The 26,363-nt window shown below is 34.8% G+C and overlaps 1 protein-coding gene and 1 non-coding gene across 2 annotated transcripts in view; both read right to left on the bottom strand.

Annotated features, from left to right (window-relative positions):
* Positions 1-26,363, bottom strand: part of CFAP47 (cilia and flagella associated protein 47) — a 421,952-nt gene that overhangs the window by 80,866 nt on the left and 314,723 nt on the right. The window contains exons 51-56 of the mRNA XM_072956043.1: positions 22,086-22,183; positions 14,139-14,314; positions 12,446-12,553; positions 9,924-10,032; positions 6,344-6,457; positions 2,353-2,509 (exon numbers count right to left, since the gene is read on the bottom strand). Coding sequence (XP_072812144.1) covers positions 2,353-2,509; positions 6,344-6,457; positions 9,924-10,032; positions 12,446-12,553; positions 14,139-14,314; positions 22,086-22,183 — 762 coding nt within the window. The remainder of the gene's footprint in view (positions 1-2,352; positions 2,510-6,343; positions 6,458-9,923; positions 10,033-12,445; positions 12,554-14,138; positions 14,315-22,085; positions 22,184-26,363) is intronic.
* TRNAT-AGU (transfer RNA threonine (anticodon AGU)) lies at positions 24,119-24,190 on the bottom strand. The gene has a single exon. It is a non-coding gene; the product is annotated as a tRNA-Thr (tRNA).

Below are 26,363 nucleotides of genomic sequence, written 5' to 3'. Positions count from 1 at the left end.
AGCATCAGCAGGAACATTTACATCTTCTTTTGAAAGACAGCAAGGGGTTGCATGGTCCTACCATGAAATAATTTTAATACATTTATAAATATTTAAATGAGTAGGCATTAATGTAGTACTTTTTCTAATAAGAATATTTGGCATATCTGTTAAATATTTTTATTCTTCTTGTCAGTCATATTTCCTTGTGGCCCTTCAACAATTCAATTCAGGTAAAATTATGAGGCCAGATTGCCAAGGAATATGAGTACAAGAAGACATGTACATGGTGGCTAGAAAAAAAAAAGACTCCACAAAAGGAAGAAGGAGGAGGTTATAACAGAGAGAGAGACTTCATCATCAAGAAAAGGAAAGGAGGATTCTTTTCATCAAGTAATAGAGAAAGTGTAAGAGAGGAAGATACCAGAGGTCAGTGTCTTTCTTGGTCTCTAACATCCTCAGGTTGAGGGAAAAAGGGGGGAACCTGAGAGTTTAAACATTCACCCAAGAGAGAGTGAGTTTACTTAAAAGAGTCTGTTTTAAACTACAAAAGACTAATACATTTTCGATGATCAAGCTTACTGCTTTTTCCTGTTATACAGCAGAAAACATTTTAGATCAATTAAAGAAAATTGAGAAGCCACAAATTATTCCACTTTTTAATATGAAAATCTTGATCCAATCTGTTTTTATAACACTCTTACAGTTATGAAGTGATTTGGCTGCAATTACCCTGAAAATTCTATTCCCTGGAAAGTTCCATATCAGCCTTGAGTGCCTCCACACCAGGGAATTCTGAGCCCTACAAGTGGTATAAACTTCACAAACACAAATTTTCTTGGTACCTACCTAAATTTGTGGTTTGCAACCCCAGCCAGTTACATTTTTGTGTTTGAATTTTGTCAGCTCCATCTTCCTTTCCCTCCAGAAATTATTTCAAACCACTGTGCCACTCTTCAGATCTCTTAATATATCTGCTTTTCACAGCAGATGAAAAATGTAAACCTGAATGCTCTTAATACGAAAGCCCCTCTACTATCTACACTTGATCTACATTCACATTTGTTTTACCTTATCTCCACTTGTCCAAAGGTACAAATGCCCCTCCTATTCACGGCTCTTCCTTCTCCCTCAACTCTGATTCGAGTCCTCCCAGAGCTTTGGCCCATCAGTTAAATCCTACCTCCTTTATAGCTTTAACTTTTGCTCAACTGTGGCTTATTCTTTCTGTTTATATCTATGCTCAAGTCTCTTTCATATTAAAATGCTGGCTTCCTTGAGCCTGCAATCAGTATTTACTAAACTGTATGTCTCTTCTCATCACATAGTATTCATTAGGGAATTTTATGTGAGATGACAACTATGTTCTTCATGTTTCTTAACTATTTCATACCAAGAGCATGAGGAGATGATCAGGAAAGATGAGAACTCCAATAGGTCAATGATAGTGTTCAGCTTCAGCATTAACAAAAAAAGATTGTAAATTTGCAATGATGATGAGATACAATTTTCCCACAATCAGATTGACAGGGATTAAGGAAAATGCTTATACTCAGGGCTTACAAGGTTCAAGAAAATGGGTAGTAATGTCTGTAATAGACTCCTGATGGCAGCATGAATTACAACAGTATAACCATTCTGGAGAGTAAATTGGTTATTTACATTAAAAAACCTTAACATATGTGTTCCTTGTAGCCCTGAAACTGAACTTTATAAAATAGATCATAGTAGTAGGAATAGTTTTAGAAGCAGTAATTACAGTTGAAAAGTTAAAATTATTAATGTCCAATTTTAGATTTAAAATGTGTTTAAGAAAACTTATAAAGAGTTGATTTTTATTTCAGACTCACATTATTAGGTCATTTAATCCAAAGTGACCAAACACTTAATACAATCAAATTTAAAAACATACATCTTCAATATGACATGAAAAAAGGAACACTCTTGGTTGGAGCCAAAATTTAATCCAAATACACTATCTACTTATAAAGAAAAGGGGGAAAGGAAACAAAATCAGAACACTGGAATTTCTGTAAACTTCTGAGCAATAAGCATTGGCATATTTGAGTAGCACCATAGGAACTGTACAAATTTACTTATTCATGTATTTGGATTTGTAGATAAAATTAGAAGAACTTGATTTGGTACACAGATTCCTAATTTCCAATTCTGGCTCCATCATTTAAGAGCTGTGATTCTGGTCACAAAACTTCATCTCTTACCCATTAAGTTTTCTCTTTAATAAAATAATGTTGTAGAGATAACGGATCTCCAAAGTGTTCACTACCTCTAAAATCCTTGGACTCTAGGATAGAATAAGGTTGATTAATACTTACAAAATAACATACGTAAAGTATAAGAAAAACAACTCACCTGTTAGCATGATATCAATTAAAACATCGTCCTTGGTGGGATTTTGAAAAGGTATAAGAATAGATGATTGAAAATGAAGGCATGTGGTTATTGTTTCTATTTCTTGAGGCTGGGGAAATAGTCCTACTCCAGAGAGGTAGAATATCCAGTCTTTAAACTGTTTAAAGGTAAACATTCATAACATGTATGTCCTAACTGCATACTTTTTATTTGCAACACTTAATATAGTACACATAAAAATTTTAACAGAAAAGTCTTTTATTAATATTTAACATGCATTGTTTTAATCTTTCCTTTCTTTTTCAAATTGCTTTTGATGTTATTGAAAAATCAGTGTGTTTTCACACTGAAAAAAAGAAGGCAAGAGACCAATATTCAAGTATTAAACATATTTCAATGTATATAAGTTTACTGATAACAACAAAAAAGAGAAATCTTAATGAAAACTATGCATTGCTGCTCAAGGTTTTATTTTTTTTAATCAGTTTATCTAACAAACTGGGTAGTAATTGCTGTATGAAGTTTCTACAATCTTAGGGAGAATTTTAAATAAAATTTGGTTATCACATCAAGGCAAAGAAGGTGAGGCAAAGATTAAAATCCCATTAAACAGAAGTGTGTACAACTAATTGTCATATTATTTATACCCATCACCTAGTAGAGTGTATGTTCTATTATCAAATACTATGAAAAGTATGGCTCAAAAATTAGTGAAGGAGACTGAATGTGGCCACTGTTCTTATCTGAGTTTCATAAGCCCACAAAGATCTGTTTGAAAATGTTCCCTTTGTATCATTTAGAATAAAAGTCCCTTGAGACTCCATTCTGTACCAAACACTTTGCTAATGTTACTGATGAATGAAGAGATCATTAAATAAAAAGCAGTGAACAATGTCCTAGTTTATCACCTCTCAAACTACATAGAGGTTTCCCAGCTTAAGTTCCAATAAAAACATGGAAATTTGCTTTAAGATTGTTTCAAAGTAGGATAGGTGGTGACAGAAAATCTATAAAATACTGTCACAGTAGTGAGAATTAAAGGCAAGTTTTATCTGCATGTATCTTCAAATGACTATATTACTTTTAATTAGAGATTCTACCAGCGTAAGTTCACTAGATTTTCACTTATGATGTCCCAATTTGATCACATGTAATTGACTGACTGGAATCAAGCGTCAGAGTTCAACTACATTAACAACTGTTTTATGTAAATTACTTACTTTTTGGCTATTTTACAAAACAAATTCTGGAGGACAGAAATTGGGTTACTTTAATCACTGGGAATGAGCCAAACTACAAAACCAAGAAGGTCATGTTTTCACATTTTGCCAAGTGGCCTGGAATATTGGCGCTTCTAAATTGAACCACATCCCACCATTCTTGGACATTAGTATCCAACAATCACTCTAGCATTGCTTACATTATCCACCTGGGTACAAAGGGAAATTAAAAAGCATCCCAGAGAACAGGTGCATTTTTTTAAAAAAAAAAAGAAGTAACAGTTTTAGTGCATCTTTATCTCAAACTTCTTTGAAAGGAAACACAATAAAACCATTAAAGAGCCAATTCCGATGACTCTGAAAGATGAAACAAGTGGAGGTAAAAGACAGCAGATGTAGCTTTCACGCTGAGCAGAGCTTAAGGGCATTCAAGCTTGCTAACAATCAACAGAGTTTTCCAGAGACACAGGCTACAAGGATCATAGATACATGTTGGGTAATAAAATCACTCTGATTTCACCTCTTTTTCCTTCATTTTCACTATTCTGACCTTTGGACACAGTGAGTCACATAATTGAGTACAAATGAAATAAATAATGGCAACTATTTGGAAATAACAATCAAAAAACTGAAAACCAAGAAAGAAGAGCTCAGAACAGCATGCTTGATACCAAGGAGAAGGCTTGATGATCACATTTGCTGCCGATCAGTGTTCCTCTTATTCTGTTACGCAGTAACACACTGTCATTGAGAGACTCTGGTGGCCTGTTATGAGTTTATGGTATTTGTAGTTGTGATGTCCTAACCAAATTCATCTCAGGATTCAAAATCTATACAAACAACTTTTGTGTGAAGTTAGATTTTCACAGTGCAGAGTTCTTCACATGGATGCAAATCAGAAACAAAGGAAACAAGTAATGAACCGTAGCCATTTCCTTAAGTTCAGCAAAGAGTCATATTCAGAAATAGCTAAAACTTATCCTATTAGCATTGTCATTACTAGATTTTAGATTAATCAGCTAGCTACTCAGGTGTGTGTGTTAGTTGATATTTATCAGTGAAATCAAGAGAGGGACAGAAATCTGTTTTTCCCTGATGGTTAAAAGTAATTGCAAACTCTTAGAAAAGTAAGCCCTAACATTTTATTTCTAAATATACCTTCTTTAAATGCCTACACATATATAATACATACTGTATTTCAAAAAGTTCATTCAATTAATACTTTAGGATGAACTGGTTTTGCCTGCAACGAACGTCGACTAGATGAATTAAAAGAAGAGGAAGTCCTGAATGATTCAAGCATAGAAAGTGAAAAATAAAAGCCAAAAAGAAAAGGCAACAAAAATCACAAAGGTTGGGGCAATACATTGAAAAGGTTGAAGCGGTCTGGATTCAGTAGCTAAAAGGATGGTTATTGATTTAAGTCTGACTGTAGATAAAACCTTGGAGATTTGCTACAACTTGAAAGGAGAGGCTTAGGGTAACTGAAATCAAACAGGATTTTCTAAAGCTATCAAGACGGAGGACTGATCATTGCCATGCTGATGTGCCAGATACCTTGAGTAGACACAGTTGCCACCGAAAATGTAAGCAACTAAACTGTCCCCCAGAATTAAGTAAGATGAAGGGGCTGACCCTGCTATGAAGCAATGATTTAAAAGATCTGCCCTGTTAAAAGTATTTCTGTGAAAGACAGTGATCTCTACTATACCTTCCCTTTTGTATGAGAAGGATTACTGTTTGTCTGTTTTCTTTAATATTTTTGAGATACTATTCCTTTAATATTTTGAGAGTCAAGCATATTTCCACAGTATTGCTTCAGGTCATGTATAAGTCAGTAATCATGTAGAAAATTTAATAGCCTCAAAAAATTTTTTTTCTAAATGACTTTTTTTTTTTTTTGGAAAAGAGGGCACGTCAGTTACTCACAGGTCTTGCACTGACATGGGGAACCCCCTGTATTATATTTGCTTCTACTGCCTTGCAGATGGTAGGGTTCTGAAAGTTCCTTGGTGTCCCATAGGATATAAAGTATATACTTCCATTTACTTAACTCCTGCATCACTTCCAGAAGTAAAAAATAATAATAAATGTAAAAACATATGTAAAATTTTCATTGGTAGTAATACAATTATGACTCGGCAATCTGTAGGTAGCTGTGAGAATAGTCATGAAGATGGGCTGAAGCCAGATGTCCTGGGTTCAGGTCAGGGTTCGACCTCCTACTAGATGCCTGATGTTAATTTCTGGGCATCTCATATCCCTGACCCGTAAAATGGGGTTGACCGTACTTCTGCCATAGGACTATGGTGGCGATGAATTGAAATAATTCTTAGAATGGCATGTAGTAAGTTTAGAGATGCTTTAAAAATGAACTATCATTTTTTAAAATTTATATTCAGACAAAAACAGAGTAATACTTGCAAGACTACATTTTATACAGCTTTATATTTAAGTTCATGAGAACTTGAGTAATAAAATCTAAGTCAGAAAATTAACATAAATGCTAGCCATTTAATATTTACATTAAAATACTTATGTTTTAAATCTGGGCATACAGTCTCCTTCATTCAAGTGATCTAAGGATTTAAAAATTTTCTTAAATATATGCACATACATGATGTATACTATATTTTTAGAAGTTCATTTAAATAATAATTTACAATAAATTTGTTCTGCCTGCAAAGATGTCAAATGGATGAATTAGAGTTACTTATTTATTGACTTTGACATTTAATCAACCTGTCTTGGTCCAAGAGCACTCTGCATACCTGAGTACAGTGGAAGACGATGGAAGTCTGATGGCCAGTTCTTCCAAGAGCAGAAGGACGAAAGTGAACAAGCATGTCTATGGTGGAGTGAGGAGGTATGATCAGTTGTGTACACTTAGAAAGAAGAAAGAGAAATAAAAATCAATACTTTTGTTTGAGCCAGCATCTTTGTGCACTAGATATATGCAGGGTTGTTATTTGCATGATTAATGTGTTGCCTTGTACACATTAACCATTCTCAGTGTGCCTGCTTGGCGACTACCTGTGAAACAGCCCATGGTAACCAGTGTTTAGAAGTGCTCACACCATGTTCTTCACCTAGAAAATGACCACATTGATCTATAAAAAGAAATCAAGATTAATTTTTTTTCAAGATTAATTTTTTAAGCTGAATTAGAATCTGCAATAATAGAAACATGTGTTTATTTAAGAATCCTTAGTTTATTGTCCATCCCAAGATACATGTCAAACCCCTGGGAACCCAATTTGTAGTCTTGGTGATGTCAGAAGAAACGAACTAAGTCTCAGTGCAGATGTAAGAGATGCTTCTTTGGTGTACAATAACGTTTTCTCTTTGTCTTATCATACATACCCTCAAGGTGTGACCTGCTCGAATAATTTGAATTTGAACTATATTAGTCTGAGTTACCTCTTTAGAGATGGTGAAAGAAGCCAGAAACTCTGTCATAATATAATGAGGGCTTGAAGATCCTATGTAATCAAAAGGCTACACTGTGAATGATGTAATATTTAATATCAACATTTATAGAATGACAGAATGTTTGAAAAAGTAAGTCAATTACTTTTTCACTCATGTATTTTGCCAGATAACCTGTAAAAAAGCAAACTTGCAGTTTAGCAGTGTCATTCAATCCTTATAGAATGTAGCACTTGATGTTCAATAAACTCAAAATGATCATGAAAAAAACCCCACAAACTTAATTTTAGAACAGTTACCTCCTTATTATATATATATATATATATGTGTGTGTGTGTATGTGTATATATATATGTGTGTGTGTGTGTGTATCTATATCTATATATATATGGCTTATCTACAGTAAATTTTTTGTTCAGTCTCCAGCTGGCTCTCCCTCTGATATCTCGAATATTTTCAAGTTATGACTTAATGTACATTTAAGGAGTTTAACTTCAGTATCAACTTCAGCAAAAAAATAAGTAAGAAAGGTTGCATTTTATATGTTCTTTCAATTTAGCAAATGTGACAAAAAAGGTTTCTTCTCCTCTTTCCTCTATATAGACAGACAGATGAGAAATCATCCATTTTATTGGAAGAATATATAATACTACATTAACTTAGATTTTAATTCTAGTTCTATCACTTACTAATCATGTGGCTTAAGTATTTTAGCCTCTCTGGCCTCAAATTCTTCTTCTATAAATATCTGTCAGAAGCATGTAGTGAAGACTAAAGTAGTGTATAGACTCAAGCAATAACTTAATAAAATTGCTTTATTTCCACCTAAAATTCACTAAAAAGTCCATCTCCCATGGTTTCAAGGAAAGAAAGATAAACACTGTTGGTTGGAATTTAACTGTAGCAAACCTACAGGTTTAGTGTGATAGGACATATATATAATATATTAAATACAGGAAATTTATGAAACTTCACATTTTATTACAAACAAGTGTCATCATGAGGACCAATTCCAATGTGTGAGCTAACATTAGATCCTAGTTTAAGAGCGAAAGAAACTCTTGTGACAGTTAAGTAAACATAAATTTGGACAGGATACTAGATGATGCATGAGACTAAATGCTCTTCAGAAATATAATCTGAATGACTTTGTGCTGAAATAGCATCTACAACTTACCTTCAGATTAAATAGTAAGAAATGTACGAGAGAAAAGACAGAAAAAATGTAACAAACTATTAATATAGGAACCGCGATAGAAGGTGTTAAGTTTGTGCACTGTATTATTCTTTCAACTTCTGTATCTTTTTGAAATTTTTCATAATATATAGATGGAGGGAAAAGTTTTTAATATCATTATTTGCCATGATAATCAATCTATGCTTACTTATTGAAGCATTTATGGCTCATCACCAATATTTAAAAATCCTTAACATGTAAACGTGAATATTATGCAACAAAACCAGGTGTAAAGTTACATATACATATGTGTGTGTGTGTGTGTGTGTGTGTGTGTGTGTGTGTGTGTAAAGTGATATATACATTATAAACCTATATACATAAATAGTATACTTTCCATTTATTATCATTACCATTAATGTGTGTTCCTATTTGTTCTATAACATATACTGGTGTTTTTCTCATCTATAAATTTGTTTTTGAGCTGTTTCTTAATATTAAAGTTAATTGTTTATTCAGGGCTCAATAATATTTGCTAAGTGTATAAAAGAACGAATGGACTAGAAAGCCATGGTTGGAAATGTTAAGCGGAGACCATCTTTTTCATTATGCAGTATAAGAAGGCGTTTGTAATATAATGCATTTATTTTCTCTTGGGCCACAGATTAGATTCTTCCATTAAAGTTGTGATACAAAGGACATGAAAACACCACTGACTAATGAATAAGTTCAGTTATATGTAAACTATAGTGTGAACATCATATTCTGTTTAATTTATGGAAAATATGGTGTTAAGTAATACAAATACGTGTGCATATTTTAATATAATTTTTCTAAGATTAAACTATATACACCAATTTTAGCAATGTAATACTTAGCAACATGTGATCTGACACATTATGGCAGTTAAGAACAAGTTTCTTATCATGATATTAGCTGGCAACCAGTGAGTGACAAGAGACAGGTGTTCAAAATATAAATGAAGAAATCACATTGTAGATTTGTTGAACAATCATCAAAGAGCAAACAGTAAAAGCCTTCATTTAAATATCTCATCTACTTAATAAGGGCTTCATGAGGACCGTGAGGTCCTCTGAAGAAAATAATCTATTGCAATTATCATTTTGAAGTTTAATGAAAGCATGCTTTGGCATTCACTTTCCATATTTGGTATCATATGTTTTGGAAATATAGGCAGGGATGCTAAACCTTCAGATCTTGTTTTGCTACTTGGAGGAGAGAGTGATTGAGGCCCACTGACCAGCTCTAGTCTCTGCCAGGGATCAAGGAATGCGAAAATGGGGCAGAGAAAGGAGAGAGGTGCTGTCAGCACTGTCAGGAAGTAGAGAGGGAGTGGTGGTAGGAGCTCAGGAAAGGCTAAAAAGAACTGGCCTCTTGAGACTTGGACACATAGATTGACTGTTGAGTCAAAATCATAGTATTGGGAAACTACTGCAAAAACTGGTTACCAAAAGGGTCAGAAATAAAGCACAACCAGTTTACTTAGAGTTCAGTGATAATGAGCATTAATCCAGCACATATAATTTTAAAAATTAATAGGGACATGATATTGGTTTTCTTGATAAAATTAAAATTGGGGATATATATATGTGTGTGATATTTAAAAATTTTATCATTTGAAACCTGATTAATAATTCAAATGCTAATACTCCACGGTGTCCCCAAATCAGAATTGGAAAATGTTCTAGTAGTGGTAGGTTGCTTGGCTTTCTGAATATACTTACTGGTGACCGGTTAATCTCCAGGACAAAATGATCAGGATTACTGTTCGTTGCTTGCAATTCTAAAGTTTCATGTGTAGGATTGTCTACATGAATTATCTCAGTGGCAAACCTGGAAGGAAAAACAAAGGTAGTGAAGTTGTTCATAATCTTGTTCAACAATAACTTCACAAACTTGATGACTATTATGGGTTGAACTGCATCCCCCTAAAAGATACAGGGAGGTTCTAACTCTCAACACCTCAGAATGTGACCTTATTTGGAAGAGGGTCATTTCAGATGTAATTAGTTAAGCTGTGGTCATACTGGAGTAGGGTGCACTTTAATCCAACATGATTAGTATCCTTATAAGAAGATGATGTAAAGACACATGAGAAGATGACCATATGAGAATGGAGGTAAAGATGCATCTATAAGTCAAGGAACACCAAAGATGGCCAGAAGCCAGAAGAGACAAGAAGGAGTCTCCCTTTTTGGTCTCACAGTAAGCATAGTCCTGCTGAAACCTTGATTTCAAACTTCTAGCCATTCTACAGGTGTGTTAGAATATCTCAGTGTTTCCATATTGAAAGAGACCCCACCTATCCAGAAAAGAATTTACAAAAATAGAGCCACACCAATATGTATCTTCAAGAATTGTAAGGCAATTGGGTACAATTAAACACCATGCAAACTTGGGAAGAAGATAAAGATCCAGGACAGGACTCGTGAAAAAAATAGTGACTATCAAACATCTTTTAATACTATGTGACTTTAAACTATATACAGTTTGACTTAGATAAAAAGAAATTAAGTTTTAGGAAAACATGTTAAAGAAACTCAAAGACATAAAAAGAAAGAAAAAAGGTAAACAATTTTTAGTAGGATAAAAAAAAACATGACTGTAAAATTGGTTCAGCCCAGTATTTTCACAAGACTTTCTTACATTTATTAACAACTGTACCTACATACATGTATATAGTTTTCACATATCTGTATATATATTAAAACAAGAAAAAACAGAAATCTAGAAATAAATTTGTAAATAACTTGTAGCAGACACTGCCAGTACTCTACCTAGTTTCCCTAGAAGATTTTTACCAAGTCTCTGTCCCCATCTCCCAACTTTCACATATGTGCTGTTTACCTTCCATCTGAGACCTTCAGATGATTGCCCTGGGGTCCTGAAGCCTCCTCAGCCCCACAGCAGAAGTGCCTGGGAATTTATAGTTCATCCAGAGGAAGCTTATAGTGACTAGTATGGGAGTTCAAAAACCTTGGGGAGGGAATAGCTCAGTGGTCGAGTGTGTGCTTAGCATGCATGAGGTCCTGGGTTCAATCTCCAGTACTTCCATTTAAAAAACAAAAGAGAGAGAGAAGAAAAAGAAAAAGAAAAAGAAAAAGAAAAAGAAAAAGAAAAAGAAAAAAACAGCCTAGAATCTTGGCATCGAGCCAAGACAAACTCTGAGATGTGATTTATGCTCCAGAGCCCTCTGCAGGACCAGATCAAGTTTGGGACTCTACCTGCAATCACACCCTTGCTTAGCTTCTTCCCTTTGCTTATTCTACATTCCCTATTCTCTTACTTCTTTTTCTTACTGGGTTCACCTCCTCAATAAATCACTTGCAGTGATGTTCACACCCATAAAACCACCACCACAATCAAGACATACTCTTTAAAAGCAGGAATTGTGGTTGCCCCTTGGTTACCAGCACTAAACTTAGTGCCAGACATGTAACAGGAACTCAATCACCTAAATAGAAATGGTCATATCTCAAGGGCACATGGTATTAACCAAGGGACCAAGTATTCTCAATTGCCCATTGGTTAACCTCCGCTTCGCCGTAACTAAACTTTAGTCAGCCTTCTATCTTTCCTACAGGCCCCTGAACTCTGTTCCCAAGCTTGAGCAAGCACAAAAAATGTGCAACGTGCCTCCCAACTGGGCTTCTCCTGGGGATCAACTGACCACAGAGAGACCTTTTTCCTATCAGTCCCTACTGGTCATTTTCCCTTCCTTGTCCAGCTTTCCCTCCAAGAACTCTGGTTATCTCTGCTTACCCCTCCTTGAGCCTAGAAAAGAAAAAGCCTGTTCCGTTTGCTGTTGAGACGTTTGTAGATTTCTGAGAGGTGAATGATCTCCAAATTGCAACAGTCCCCCTCCAACTACCCCTCCAACTATTTCAATAGTCCCTTTTCCTCCCTTGCAATAATCATTTTGAAGAAAAGCCTCTCTTTACTAAGTCCTGAGCTGTTTTTCTTTCACACATGTTTTCCACAGGATAGTGTGCATTTGTTTATTTATATATTTATTGAAGTGTAGTCAGTTTACAAAGTTTTGTTAATTTCTGGTATAGAGCATAGTGATTCAGTTATATATATTCCACAGGGTAGTTTAAATATCAAACTTCCCTGGAGAAGTAAATCAATTAGTAAAATATATATTTATGTCTTATTTTAAAAGATTAAATGCATTATAACAATACTCTTTTAGATAAACTTTTTTTCTTCCACAAAATAATTTTATCTATTAAATCAAACTTACTTTCCAAGGTCACAATTTAATTCTGGCAGTATGGCTGGTTCTGGTCCATCAGTAGTTACCTTCAGTAAATACCAAAACTCTATACCTGTACGAGGCTGAAAAATAATGCTGGTGGAGAGAAATATACAAAATCTTGTCAGCAGTTTTAGTTTGTGCATAATATGAACTTGGCAGGAAAAAAACAAATCCCAAATAAGTAGTTTCAAATATAATATTTGACAATTACTCTGTGACACATTCTACTCTTGTAGATATATTTAAAATTGTTTCCATTTTTGGTGAGAAAATCACTTCATTATTCAAGAAAAAGTGTTATCGTTACTATGTGTTTAATAAATTCCTGTTGAATCAATGAAAAATGCTTAAACAGAGGTGATTCAAATGTCTTACAGGAGCTATATCAAGCAAAGTCCTGCATGTGAACTGTGAATAAATCAAATTTAGTTTGTTGAGTCCAACACATGCACATTTTCATATGAAGGCTATATAGTCACATGCAGCTCTGGAGAGCTTCCTTTATCATCAGTATGTGCTCACCTTTGGGAAGACAGAGACAGATTGTGTGACAGTCTAAAAGTAAAACTGTGCTGGTATTCCAGCTCTGTCATCTTTTATTTGTACGGCCTTGAACAAGTCACCTAACTTTTTGAACTTCAATTTCATCACTTATAAAATGGGAGCAATCATTTCTAACTCTTACGGTTACTGTGAGAATTTTAGGTATGTATGCATGTAAAATACACGTTCCAGTGATGACAACAGAGCAGGCAGTCAGTCAGTATCAGCCCAAAGTACATCTTTTAATGTATGGTGATAAAGAAAATTCAAGATTCAGTCTGTGCTCACAAAGCCTCTATAGTCACACTGAGGGGAGAAGACGAACCCATATTTCTAATGGTAATCTATCAAAATAGTGCCTTTTATAATACATTATAATTTACATTTTCATGCTTCACATAAAATTTTTATCCTTTGAAATTTCACAAATATATTCATTTATTCATTGTTCATTAAAATAAGAATTATTCTAACTCTGAAAGAGCATATAAACTAGCAAAGGGCATCTTCAGAGTAATGGAATGCATTGTACACACCAATACTAAGTATAATCTTTAAAACTACAATGAATAAATTAGATGACTTTTGAAACAAATAAAGTTGATTATTTTACTATAAGCTAAGTTAATCATGAGCATAGAGGCTATGTGTTTGTGTGTGTGTACATGAATACACAATGCAAAGAAAGTTTTTCATAATTATGCTGTGAGAACACTTGTCATTGCACTCTTAATATATGCATGTATTTGGGTGTATGTTAGTGATCTGTATTTAATTGAGAATATAAAATATAAATGAATTTTCACCAGGAAAATTGAAAATTTACCCCTTAGTCCTTATGGAATCATTTTCATTTGGTTCAGTTTTTACAGAAAAATATGGTTATTTAAAAGTGAAATGAAAAAGAGTATATCAGGAGCAATTTAGGAATTATTTAACATGATAGTCTAACAAATAATATTTTTGCACTAAAAAATAACGGTAACTCTGAATTAGTACATTTTACCAATGAATTGTATTAAAGTTAAAACTATGAATAAGTACAATCTGAATGATTACAGCATGCAAATAAATAATTTTACAGATTCATTTCAAAGGATCAACAATAAAACATAATGCCACACTCAAATCCTACCTTTCCTCTTTACAGCCTGTAGTCGCTGGAGTATACCTTATGACGGACTTGACAGATTGTAATGGAAACAGGGAAAGTTTCCTGTTACCACTAAACGCAGCACTCGATAAGCGCACCTTTATGTGAATTATTTTCCTTTTTGGATTAAAGAGAGGGATTTTGATACAAACATTATCCTAGAATTACAAAACAAAAACATAATCAGCTCCTAGTGTCAGCACAGAGTCACTGTCCTATGGAAGCCAATGCAAGGAAAACTTTTACACAACATTAGGTCATGTGTTTTATTTTTCTCCTTGATCCACTATTGAATGTATCTCACTCATTTTTAACCTCTCATACATTTTCCTTGTTTAGCCTTGGTACATGGTAACATTAGTTTTTTTCAACAACAAATACTCTAAGAGACCCATTGAGCAAAATGCTAAGGAAACTGCAAAATTACATTTAAAATATATTTTTCTTTAGTACCATTATTACTGTGAGATCTGTCTGTCAATGTTTCCTCTAGCTGTGGCACTCAGACTTCAGGACACATAAGAATCATCTGCAGAGGCTGCTAAGATACAGAGGACTGGCCCCTTTCCTCAAAGATTCTGATTCAGTAGATCTGGAATGGGTCTCAAAAACTTCTATTTTAAAAAAGCTGTGGCTGCTGCTGCTGATTCAGAGGACACACGATTAAGCAGCTCTCTACATGAGCATCAAGTTCTAGGTACAATTTCAACTAAGAACTCAAATTATGCTGATGATATGACTCCCTCCTGGTTTAGATTCCTTCCTTCTGTCTGGTTTCTCCTGTCCTGCCTCCTAAGCTACATCCACTCAGTCCTGGAAGGCACTCTTCAGGTTCCAAGACATTTTCTGATCTGCATTCTGATTCATTCTGGCTAATGACATATTTCATCCCACTACGGCCGTGATCGCCACTACTTGAAGCAAACGTATTAAATGTGATTAAATAGGCAGGATGTATCTCAGTCTTAACAAAGACCAGTTGTCTATAATGCCTTAAACAAATGAAATTTGAGAATGTTGGACATTTTAGTCATAATTTAAAGCTTGGAAATGGATGTACTTTAGAACATGGAGCTATTTTGAAGTTTATAAAATCACATTACAGGAGTGACAAAAAAATCCTTGATAAGTTGGTGGGGACGGGTGGTGATGCGGAGAGAGTTATTCACAAAACGTACCTTCAAGAGACATGACAGCTTCATCCATGGAAAAAGTATTTGCTTGATTACCTCTAAAAACTATGAGTGGACAAATACTATATTTTAGGGGGATGGAAATAGCATTTAGTGTGGTAAACAACATCTGGTAAGAAAGATGGAATTCAAGGATATATACAAGTTTACAATTACTAGATTACAGTAGATACCATTTGTTACAAATCAGATTTATTTATGAATGCAATAAAAATGACCATCTAAGATAGTTTCAGGGCGTACTAGAATCATAGATTCCTAAAATAAATGGGCATTAAATTCCTATAGTAAAATATCCAGGGTTCATAATTATAAAGAAGGAAAAAATATAAAATACAAAGAACTCAACAATGGCATTGCATCACAAAGTTTACTATTTCCTAGGTAACTTGACAGATTTTATAAGACTGTTAAAGAACATAGCCTCCTACAAAGTTTCTGAGAGTCACACAAATCAGCAACTAAACCAAAGGAATATGCCATGATAACAAATAACAACAACCATATATTGGCCTAGAAACTATGCCCAGGTCTTTAAACAGAAAATTGAAATGTCTTGTCCAGAAATGAAATTTTGGACTAGACATTTGTGCTGGTCTAGTACTCTGATATTTTTCTGAGAAGATCAGCGTCAGTTTAAGACAATGTTACAGCTTCTTCAGAGAAGTAAAAATGCTAAGATCTAAACCACTGATTTTCAGAGTAATTCGTTTTTTTTCTGGGGAAGGGGAGGAAATTAGATTTATGATCGATTGATTGATTGAGGTACCGGGGGTTGAGCCCAGGCCCTCATGCATGTTAAGCACATGCTCTACCACTGAGCTGTACCCTCCCCATCACCAGCAGAGTAATTCATTTTCTATCACCATTGGCCCATATACACACACCACTGAAAAAAAAGTTTCACAAAACAGTCCCTACTCTTACCACATGTGATTTCTCTGATACTTCTATTCTCTTCTCTTCTATTGTATTCATTTATTTTTAAAAAATGTTCATTTTGAGACCTGTACATTGTAAAACTCTGGTCTAAAGAGGAAAAAAGTACTGGAATATTGAATTGCTCTATGTCTTTTATCAGATATAAATTTTCAACTCAAAATAAAACAAAACCATTTTAAATCTGTTTCCTCTGTGAACTGTAAGTCACATAACAGAAGTATGTTTTTTGTTACAGATGTGTTGTGACATTCTACGTGGTTAGCCAAATCTCTTGGGAAATGTGGCTGGCAGCTAAGGGGCATCTTTGTTACCGCTCTTCCTTGACACATCCATGGCAAGTATCACTACCTGATTACTTCACTCTTTCTTATCCAGTAGGTCTAGATGCCCCCTCAAAATCTTTCACAGAGCAGCCTTCCAGACAGCAATCCTCAACTGCTTTGAACTACCAGCACTAAGCAGCACTGCGGTCTCTGGAGAATCCTTGCAACCTAATTCTCTGGAGTCTCAAAAATAACAAAAGATTCATACCTTCTCTGAAGAGCAAAATTTTAATTCAGAGTATTTGTAATGAAAACTTCATCACTTCCTACTCTCATTGGGTCAGAGCAAATAAAGATTATGGGTTTTTTTTTCTCCATAAAAGCCTAATTGAGTCAATGACAATTCAATATGCATTAGCAAGAAGTATTTTTCACCATATCCTTTCCTAGAAGATAATCATGAGTTCATTATACAAGGATTAATTTTGAGCTCCAAAAACAAAGTAATATTAATTTAAATAAGACATAGTATTAACGAAATCTTTCATTTTAATTTAATCAATTTGAAACCATTACCAACTCAACACATAAACTGTCCTGAAGGGTATTTTGAAGTGTTCTATGTAGTTCAGAAGAAGTGATAACTATAAACTGTCTCGGTGATTTTCCCAAATTGAAGTCAGCGTCAGCAGTACAGAACTCAGACGACCCAGGTAGATAGCTATAAACTACAAACACCGTTGTCATTCCTCTGCTACTGCCATCTGCATGTCACTGTCCCTACAGAAGTCATGCCTCATACCCCCACCCCATCATCTCCAATCCTTCACCACCCAACCTGAGGCATACAGAATGCAGAGGTGCAATCGAGGTGGGTGCTAATACCAGACTGGGGATGACGTGGGGTGAGGACGCACTGATAGGCACTGAGGAGTTGTGAAAAAGCCAGAAATGCCTAAACAGTCTACAGGTTTGTTCATGTGTATTCAGACATTTCCCATAACCTTGAAGGGGGGAAAAACTATGAAAAGCGGTGACAAACAGATATTTATCTAATTACAGGGACAAATTCCTAGGAAGTATCCTCCTGCTTGGCTGTTTAAGATAGGTTCACTCTAGATACAGATATAATAAGATATATATATGTGTGTGTGTGTGTGTATACACCTATATATGTATATATTTGCCTATATGTAGAGAGAATCAATCTCTTACATGGGTGTGTATATATATACATACACACACACACACATACATACACACACATATATATATACAGTTATTTAACACAAAATAGGCAAAGAGATTTTTTTTTAAATTTGACTTAAGAATTGTTCACAATTTGTCAAGATACATTCAAAGCAGAATGCTAATTTTTGCTACTTCAACATTATATGAAGAAGAAAAATTTCAATAACGTGCAAAATTCATGATATATTCTGTGACAGGGCACAGAAAAAAATAAAGAATATAAAAATAAGAAGGAAAGAAGAAAATACATAACAAAGTGAATACCTCAAAATACAGCTTTTTCATATGACGGAGGCTAAAATTTTAAACTAGAAACTTAATTGGAAATGGTTGGCAACTCATATGTTATTATACTTAACACCAAGTGGATTAATAGTGTTTTTAACTAAGCTCCTCTCTTACTAGATTGTGGAGAGATTTCTGGGTCTCATTGCTAACAACATAATGCATTTAACTGAAGGTTACTTATAGAATGAAAAACCAGGTAAAGAAATGGTCATGCAACTGTCACTGACAATAGAACAAATATTATAAAGGCTACGACTGATTTAAAACTTAAAGCGTATAAGGTGTCGTTGACACACTCAAGATTTGTTTTTAGCTCATTGCTATATATTGGGATTATAGTGACCATCAACGGGAAGGCAATAGATTACTCTCATCATTCTCCCACAGCCAAACTATATGACATACAAGAGATCTTTGTGTTCAAACAAAATGGAACAGAAGGCACTACATGTTAAAATTTCCAAGAGAGAGGTGATCATTTTATAATGTATAAAAATAATGAATCCCTATGTCGTGCACCAGGAACTAACATAGTGTTGTAGGTCAATTACACTTCAACAAACCAATAAACTAACAAACTCATAGAAAAAGAGCTCAAGTTTGTCGTTATCAGAGCCAGAGGGTGGGGGAGGGAAAATTGGATGAAGTTGGTCAATAGGTGCAAGCTTCTTGTTACAAAATAAATAAATACCAGGGATATAATGTACAACCCGATAAAGATAATTAACAATTCTGTATGTTATACAAAAATGGTGTTAAGAGACTAAATCCTAAAAGTTCTCATCACAGGGAAAAAACTTTTTCTTTTTATTTTATTTTGTATCTATATAAGATGATGGATATTCACTAAACTTTCATGATGTATGTAAGCCAAATCATTATGCTGTGCACCTTAAACACCTTAAACTTATGTAGTGCTGTATATCAATTATATCTCAGTAAAACTGGAAGAAGGAAATTCAAAGAGAAATACTAAATACTTTACACAAAAGAGAATGGACTACTAACAACCAATTGTTGTTTACTGTGAATATAATCTGATTTTTGGAACTGGCTATAAGAAATAACGGAATTTGTGTGCCTAAAGGAGTAAATATTTCTCACAAAAACCCTGCTTTAAGAGATTCTAACTGGTGATTCATCTCTAGGGAAAGTGTGGAAATTGGGTTGAATGCCACAAAAGCTAAGATGCAGGTGGAAAATCAGAGAAGGCTGAGTGTCTTGAAGCTCCATTGCCACAGCTGATGATTTAAGGATTAAGTAAAGTATTTCTCAAAAGTTTAGCAAAAACAGCAAATGCAGTAAAAAAAAAAATTAGGAAACAATATATAGGTGAGGACAATCATTTTAGTGTACTTCCTGAAGTATTCAGAAAGCTTCCTCTTCAAGACATGCACACAGGAGATGGTATAGCTCAGTGGCAGAGTGTGTGCTTAGCATGCCTGAGGTCCTGGGTCCAATCCAGAATATAGTCATTAAAAAAAAAAAGTGCACAGAGGTTTATTTGATGGGATTATTTAAAAGAACCCATACCATCCCTACCAACTAAATCTTCATGTCCGAAAGTTACAGAGCTAATGATAAGTTTTTACCTTAGGTAGTTACTATTAGAAAGGTGGGAAAATGTAAATAACTTGGCAACAACATCACTGTCATTGGTAGCCTATGTGGGTAGAATTAGTTGAAAATGACTCCCCTTCACCAACTTCAGTTGAAAGTGAACATTTAATTAGTACAGCACACCAGCTTACAGTGACAAAGCAATCTAGTAGCTGCTGATGCTAAGTTTTGTTCCTTATTAGTAAGGAAGCCAATGTCGCCCTTTTTGAAGTACCACATCATGGTCCCAATTTCTTCTGGACCTACTTAAAAAGTTGTTTTTTCTCCTGTGTCTTGATAAAGAGATAACTGTCATATGTGAGCATAACTTGCCACCTCAAAATGTCTGTTCGACACTTGGATTATTTCAAATTGGAAAGAATCAAGACCCAAAAGATTCAGGAAGAATTTCTGACCTTCCCCCTAACTGCCTAACAGGAGACAGACAGAGGACCTGTTCTAGGAAGGGAGTGATCACCGTAGACTAGTATGAACTAGATGCAGAGACAGGCAGGAATCCAGCAGAGTCTGTTTGTTAAAACTTCTCTGTGTCGTATTGCCTCTGTTTGGCCCAGCAAACATTGTTTACCAAACATCTGCTTTTTCATCTCCATGTGAATTGCCTTCCTCCTCTTAGAAGTCCCACAACACTACCCACAACATCCTTTTTTGTCTCTAACTAAAGATGGTATTTAAGGTGCCAGTTTCAGCTATTTGGCGAGTTACTCAGTTCTGCTGGGTCTCTCCCATGTACACGTTATTAAACTTTTATTTGATTTTCTCTTGCTAATCTGTCTCATGTCAGTTAAATTCTCTGACCAGCCAGAAGTACCTACAAAGGCAGAGGAAAATTTCCTCCAGTAATCATTTTCCACAGCAAGTGGTTTCATAATTCACGTTATGCCATTTAAGAATAGTCTTTAAGAAAGATTCTATTCTGCAGTGATAACAGGGTCATGGAAATAAGCATTTTCACTGAATGAAGTGATTCTATCATCATCATATTAAATAATTTTCCACATAGAAAAGAAAGCTTTTGCAAGTGATACTTGAGTGCATTTCAGTAGTTTAACCATCCATTTTCTATGCCTCAACAGAGATTTACCCAGGGAGAAGAAGGTGAGCAAATAATTGATTTATAGACTCAAAGTATTTTAAGTCCTATTTTCTATGCTGGAGCAAAAGTTGAAGATTCTAAATAATCACTCTCTGAAGAAATTCACCTGCATATTTAAAAATGAAAATAACCATTATTTATGGCTAATTTAAAAATTTGATTTAAATAAATGAGTACTAACAATAATTAAATAAAATTAAGTAAATCAAATTAAAACATGATTAATAACAATACTGTGCTCATGTTTCATTGAAATCAAGACTCTCAATATTTGACTTTATCAAATAATCCTGGACATGGATTTAGTCCAGGATTTAATACTTTAATACTTCACATAAGACAATCCTATTCTTTGTCACTATTATTTAAAAACCCAACTTGATGACAGTTGCTTGAAATGTATTTCAAAGTGAAAGGTCTGCTGTAGAAACCAGGGAGAAGCAATACTGAAAGAGTCTAGCGAGTACAATCCTGTTTTCATCATATGTGTGAGGAAAGCACACAGGCTAAGGTTAAGTCTGCGCTAGTAACTCTTGAAACACGCAGGTAAAATGCTCATCAGTACAGCCATTACGATACCATAGAATTGAAAGATCCTTTCTATAAGCATTTAAGGTGCATATTACTGGATTTAAAATAAAATTGTTATAATTTGAATAATTTATCCAAATATGCTCATTTAACATGGATTTTTTTAAGGACATCGATTTAGGTATACAACTGAAAGCAGATCTTTTGCCCCTTTCCTGTTCGCCCTTTTCTGTACCCCTCTAACCTTAAAAGAACCTAGTTAAAGGAATGAGATCACTAGGAAATTGAAACTAACTCCTGACTTATGCTCTCCCGAATGCACACCATGCCTTGAAGAATGAAGCAGTTAAAGAATGATTAGCTCTCTACCCCCAGTAGCCCCCTTAGCAATCCTATAGGCAGATCACATGGGCAAGATCACATCTGAAGAGTCAGTCAGTCGGCACACAATGAAAAAGGATGCAGAACCTAACCTCCCACCTCAATGATTCACTCAGATTTCCCACTCAATTTTCCCCTTTAAAAACTGTCATGACTGAGCAGAATCTTTGGAGCTGATCTCTGGACATGAGTCCACTGTCTCCCCAGATTGCTGGCTTTTCTGATTAAAGCACCTTTTCCTTCTACTGACACTTGCATCTCAAATTACTGGCTTTTGAGCAGCTGAACCTGAGTTCAGTAACACAACAAAAGCTCCAACTGTTTGCAAAAAGACAGAGTCTATAAATATTCAATGGTCTCTTACCAGAGCAGTACCTTCCACTTTAGTAGTTTTTAACGGTGGTGCAGGAGTGCTATGGATCTCAAGATAATACCAGACTCGATAATTGTTAATAGTATCATCTGCAAGAAGAAAAAAAACAGCACATCTTAATATAAGCTTCAGAATACCATACTTAATATAAAAATTTGAGAAACATGAACAGATATCATTTCCAAAGTCTTTTTGATGGACTCATTTGTCAAGAGATCTGAGGGGAGGGTGAAAAGTGATTTCATCACAGTTTGTGAGCAGTAAAAAAGAAGCCTCATCTTGCAGGGCCACGAGAACAGACTGTGAAAAGCTCCCTGCCTCATGCCTGTCCCAGTATCTCATTAAGTGCCCTACAAAAATGAGAGTGTTTTCCTTTTCAGTTAAGAATTAATATTTTGAAAGAAGTAATCGTTAGAGCAGGCAGGTAGCTAGATATGAGCAGAGAAAGGGTGACATGGGCAAATGGCAGAAAACCATACATCTTGTGAACAATGGGGGTCCTTGGACAGACCAAGAAAAACAGGATCCTCTGGACTGATAAAAAACCATTCCTTCTGGGTTGATAAGTGTTCTGGAGTCTTGAAGGGTGGAACAGGACAGGAATCCCAACCATCCGAATGTAACCTTTTGATCATTATGACCTCTGACCAAATGTAACCTTTTGCTTACGATACTCCTCATCCGAATGTAACCTTTTGTTCATTATTACCTCATCCAACTTCCCAGTCAAGACTAAATAATGACGAAAAATCCCTCCTCCCCACCTGGGAAGATGGATCAGGAAAGATGACCCCAAACCCCTCCCCACCAGTGAATATTCTGCCCACCCATTTTTACACTCATATAACTTGCTTGCCAAGGAAACTCGGGGCAGTCACCCACCTGGGTCTATCCCTTAATAAATCCTTGTTTTGCTTTCTTAACCTCTGCGTCTTGTCTCTAAGTTCTTTCTGGGACAAGAACCTCTTACCCCAACATAACCACTCTTTTCCCCTCAAATTGCCAAAGTATTCACAACTTCTAAGTAGAAGTATCTAAATATGGTATTAAAATTCAAATAGAGTACATTTTCAGTACCATAAAAACATAGCCTAGGTTAAAAATCAGGAATAGTTCATGAGCTTCCTGGTTTCTTGGGCATGTGAAAGAGGATCCTAGCAATTTAGACCCCAAAAAAGATGGGTAATGAACTATCAAAAAAAAAAAAGGAAAAAGAAGAAGAAATAACAGGTTCAAGGTGGAGCCACTCACCCTTAGGTCAGTAAACCAAGAGTTAACTGAAGTTTCAACCTCTCCCAGGAATGAAATTTCTGGAATTTCCTGGTCAGCACTAGAGAGGTAACTTTGCCCTGAAACAATCTTTTGTTTTCTTTTGCAAATAACCTCCTTGTCCACCTCTTTCCTAGTTTCTATAAAATCTGGGAGTAGCTTTTATTTTCTAGATGGGATGCCATCTGCTTAATGAATTGATGAATAAAGTTAATTAGATCTTCAAATTTACTCACTTGAATTTTGGTTTTGACCAAGACTAAGAGGTGAGAAAATAATGTTTACATCTGGGTTCCCAATTTTTTTTTTTTAAATTTTTAAAAACAGGCCTTTCTGCCCCCGGTGATGTCCAAAGTCACATTCCCAAATCCTGAAACCAGACCCTGTTCCACCACAACAGTCCTGTGTAGCAGGGTTTCCACCGGCATCAAACCCAGGTTCTTTCCATTTGTTCTTATCTGTTCAGCTTCTCACTTTGATGTTCTTTATTCTTCAGTGTTGAACTAGATTACAATTTAAGATGACTTCTCATTTGCTTTGACAATGACTAATGACAGTTCATTATCTGCATATTCATATCAATATTGTCAAATTTTAAAGATTTCAAGAACTGCTATGTTTGAATAAGTTACTTAGGTAGATCATTATGCCTCTTTGGGCCTCTATTTCCTTGTCTATGTATTTTTTATTTTTATTTTATTTTTCTGAGGAGGGGTAATTAGGTTTATTTGTTTATTTACTTGTTTATTTTTAAGTGGAGGTACTGGGGATTGAACCCAGGAGCTCGTGCATACTAAGCACACACTCTACCACTGAGCTATACCCCCTCCCCATCTATGAAATAAGGAGCCAAGACCCGTGCAATTCTCAGTTTCTGTCTTCTGAAAAAGAGTGTTTTGTTTTGCATTGCATTACATGGCACTGCACTGTATTATTATACTGTATTGTAAGGCACTGAATGGCATTGTATTGTATCAAACTGTATTGCATGGCTCAAATAACTGCCTTAGTAAGTCCAAAATCTGTAGGTTAGGCCAACAGGCTGGACATCCAAGAAACAGATAGAGTTGTCCAAAGGCAGTTTACTGGGAGAATTCCTTTTTGCTCTGGGGAGGTCAGTCTTTATGCTATTAAGACCTTCAACTGATTAGATGAGGCCCACCCACATTATGGAGGGCAATCTTCTTTATTGAAAGTACAAAGATTTAAATGTAATTCTCATTCAAACTCACCTTCACAGAAACATTCAGAATAATGTTTAACCTAATATCTGGGCACTGTGACCCACCCAAGTTGACTCATAAAATTAATTATTGCAGGGACAAGAACATCTACTACTTGTAATTCCTGTGACTATCACATAAGGTAGTACTGTCATGGAACTAATACAATTCCTACAGTGCTAAAAATGTACAATGAATATGAATTTATTGGTTAGAGTGAGATTAATGATAAGTTATTAAAGAGACAACAAAAATTATAGTTATTAAACATTGTTTAACTATAGGCTTTAAACATATTAAAACTTTTTTCTAATTATAAAATTGGTAGCATTCATGATGGCAATTTGAGAAGTTACTGAAAAACTTAAAAAGATAAAAATCATTCATTATCTCATGATCAAGAGTAAAGTACTTTTTTTGTATAAAATTTCAGGTTTAATATATCAATAAGGACACAGATATAGAGATAGACATAAACATACATAAATACACTGGGATATACACATTACACATAATTTATACATCCATATATATGTGTTTGCATATGCACACTTCTATCATTCAGAGAATATTAACTATTAAATTTAAGTTCATTACTAGTCATTATGGAAATGCAAATGAAAACCACAATGACATATCACACCTGTTAGAATAGCCATGAACAAAGAGATAAGAGATAACAAATGCTGGCGTGGATGTGGAGAAAAGAGAACCCTGTGCACTACTGGCAGGACTGTAAATTGGTATAGTTAATATGGAAAACAGTATAGAGGATCCTCATAAAATTAAAACCAGCATAACCATATGACCCAGCAATTCCACTTCTGGCAATATATCTGAAGGAAACAAAAACATTAACTTTAAAAGTTATCTGTACCCTCATGTTCATAGCAGCATTATTTACAGTAGCCAAGACATGGAAACAACCTAAGACTCCATTAATGAATGAATGGATAAAGAAGTTGTGGTACATATAGTCAATGGAACATTATTTAGCTATAAAAAAAACAAGGAAATTCTGCCATTTGTGACAACATGGGTGGACCATGAAGGCACTATGCTAAGTGAAATAAGTCAGATGGAGGACAAACAATGCATAATTTCAATTATACATGGAATCTAAAACAAACAAACAAACAAACAAAACCAAACTCCTAAAAAAAGAGATCAGATTCGTGGTTACCAGAGGCAGAGGGTGGGGGGAAGGGGAAATGACAGAAAGTGGTCAAAAGGTACAAACTTCCAGTTATGACAAATAAGTACTTGGGACGTAATGTACAGCGTGATGACTATAGCTAATACTGCGATATACAGAAAAGTTGTTAAGAGAGTAAATTCTAGGAGTTCTCATCATGAGAAAATTGTTTTTCCTTTTTTCTCTCTTTTCTTTTTACCGTATCTATATGAGAAGATAGATGTTAGCTAAACCTAGTGTGGTAATCATTTCACAACATATGTAAATCAAACCCTTATGCTGTACACCTTAAACTTACACAGTGATGTATGTCGATTATTTTTCAATAAAGTTAAAAAAATTTATGTGCAGGTCATACCTACTCAAAAATATTTTAAATAAAACTTAAAAATTAAAAAATTAACATTTCACTTATTTAACATAGTAGATCATATAAGGAATGTTCCTACATAAAAATATTTGTGTATGTCTTTGATTATTTTATTCCAACAATTCTTAGGATGAAATCATTGGATCAAAGGAGATAAACAATTCTCAAACATTTTAAACACATTGTTAAAGCCTTCTTCTAAATTTTAGCAA

Source organism: Vicugna pacos, chromosome X (assembly GCF_048564905.1).
Source record: "Vicugna pacos chromosome X, VicPac4, whole genome shotgun sequence".
In the NCBI taxonomy this organism is placed as follows: domain Eukaryota; kingdom Metazoa; phylum Chordata; class Mammalia; order Artiodactyla; family Camelidae; genus Vicugna; species Vicugna pacos.
This window is presented reverse-complemented; position numbering and strand designations above follow the sequence as displayed.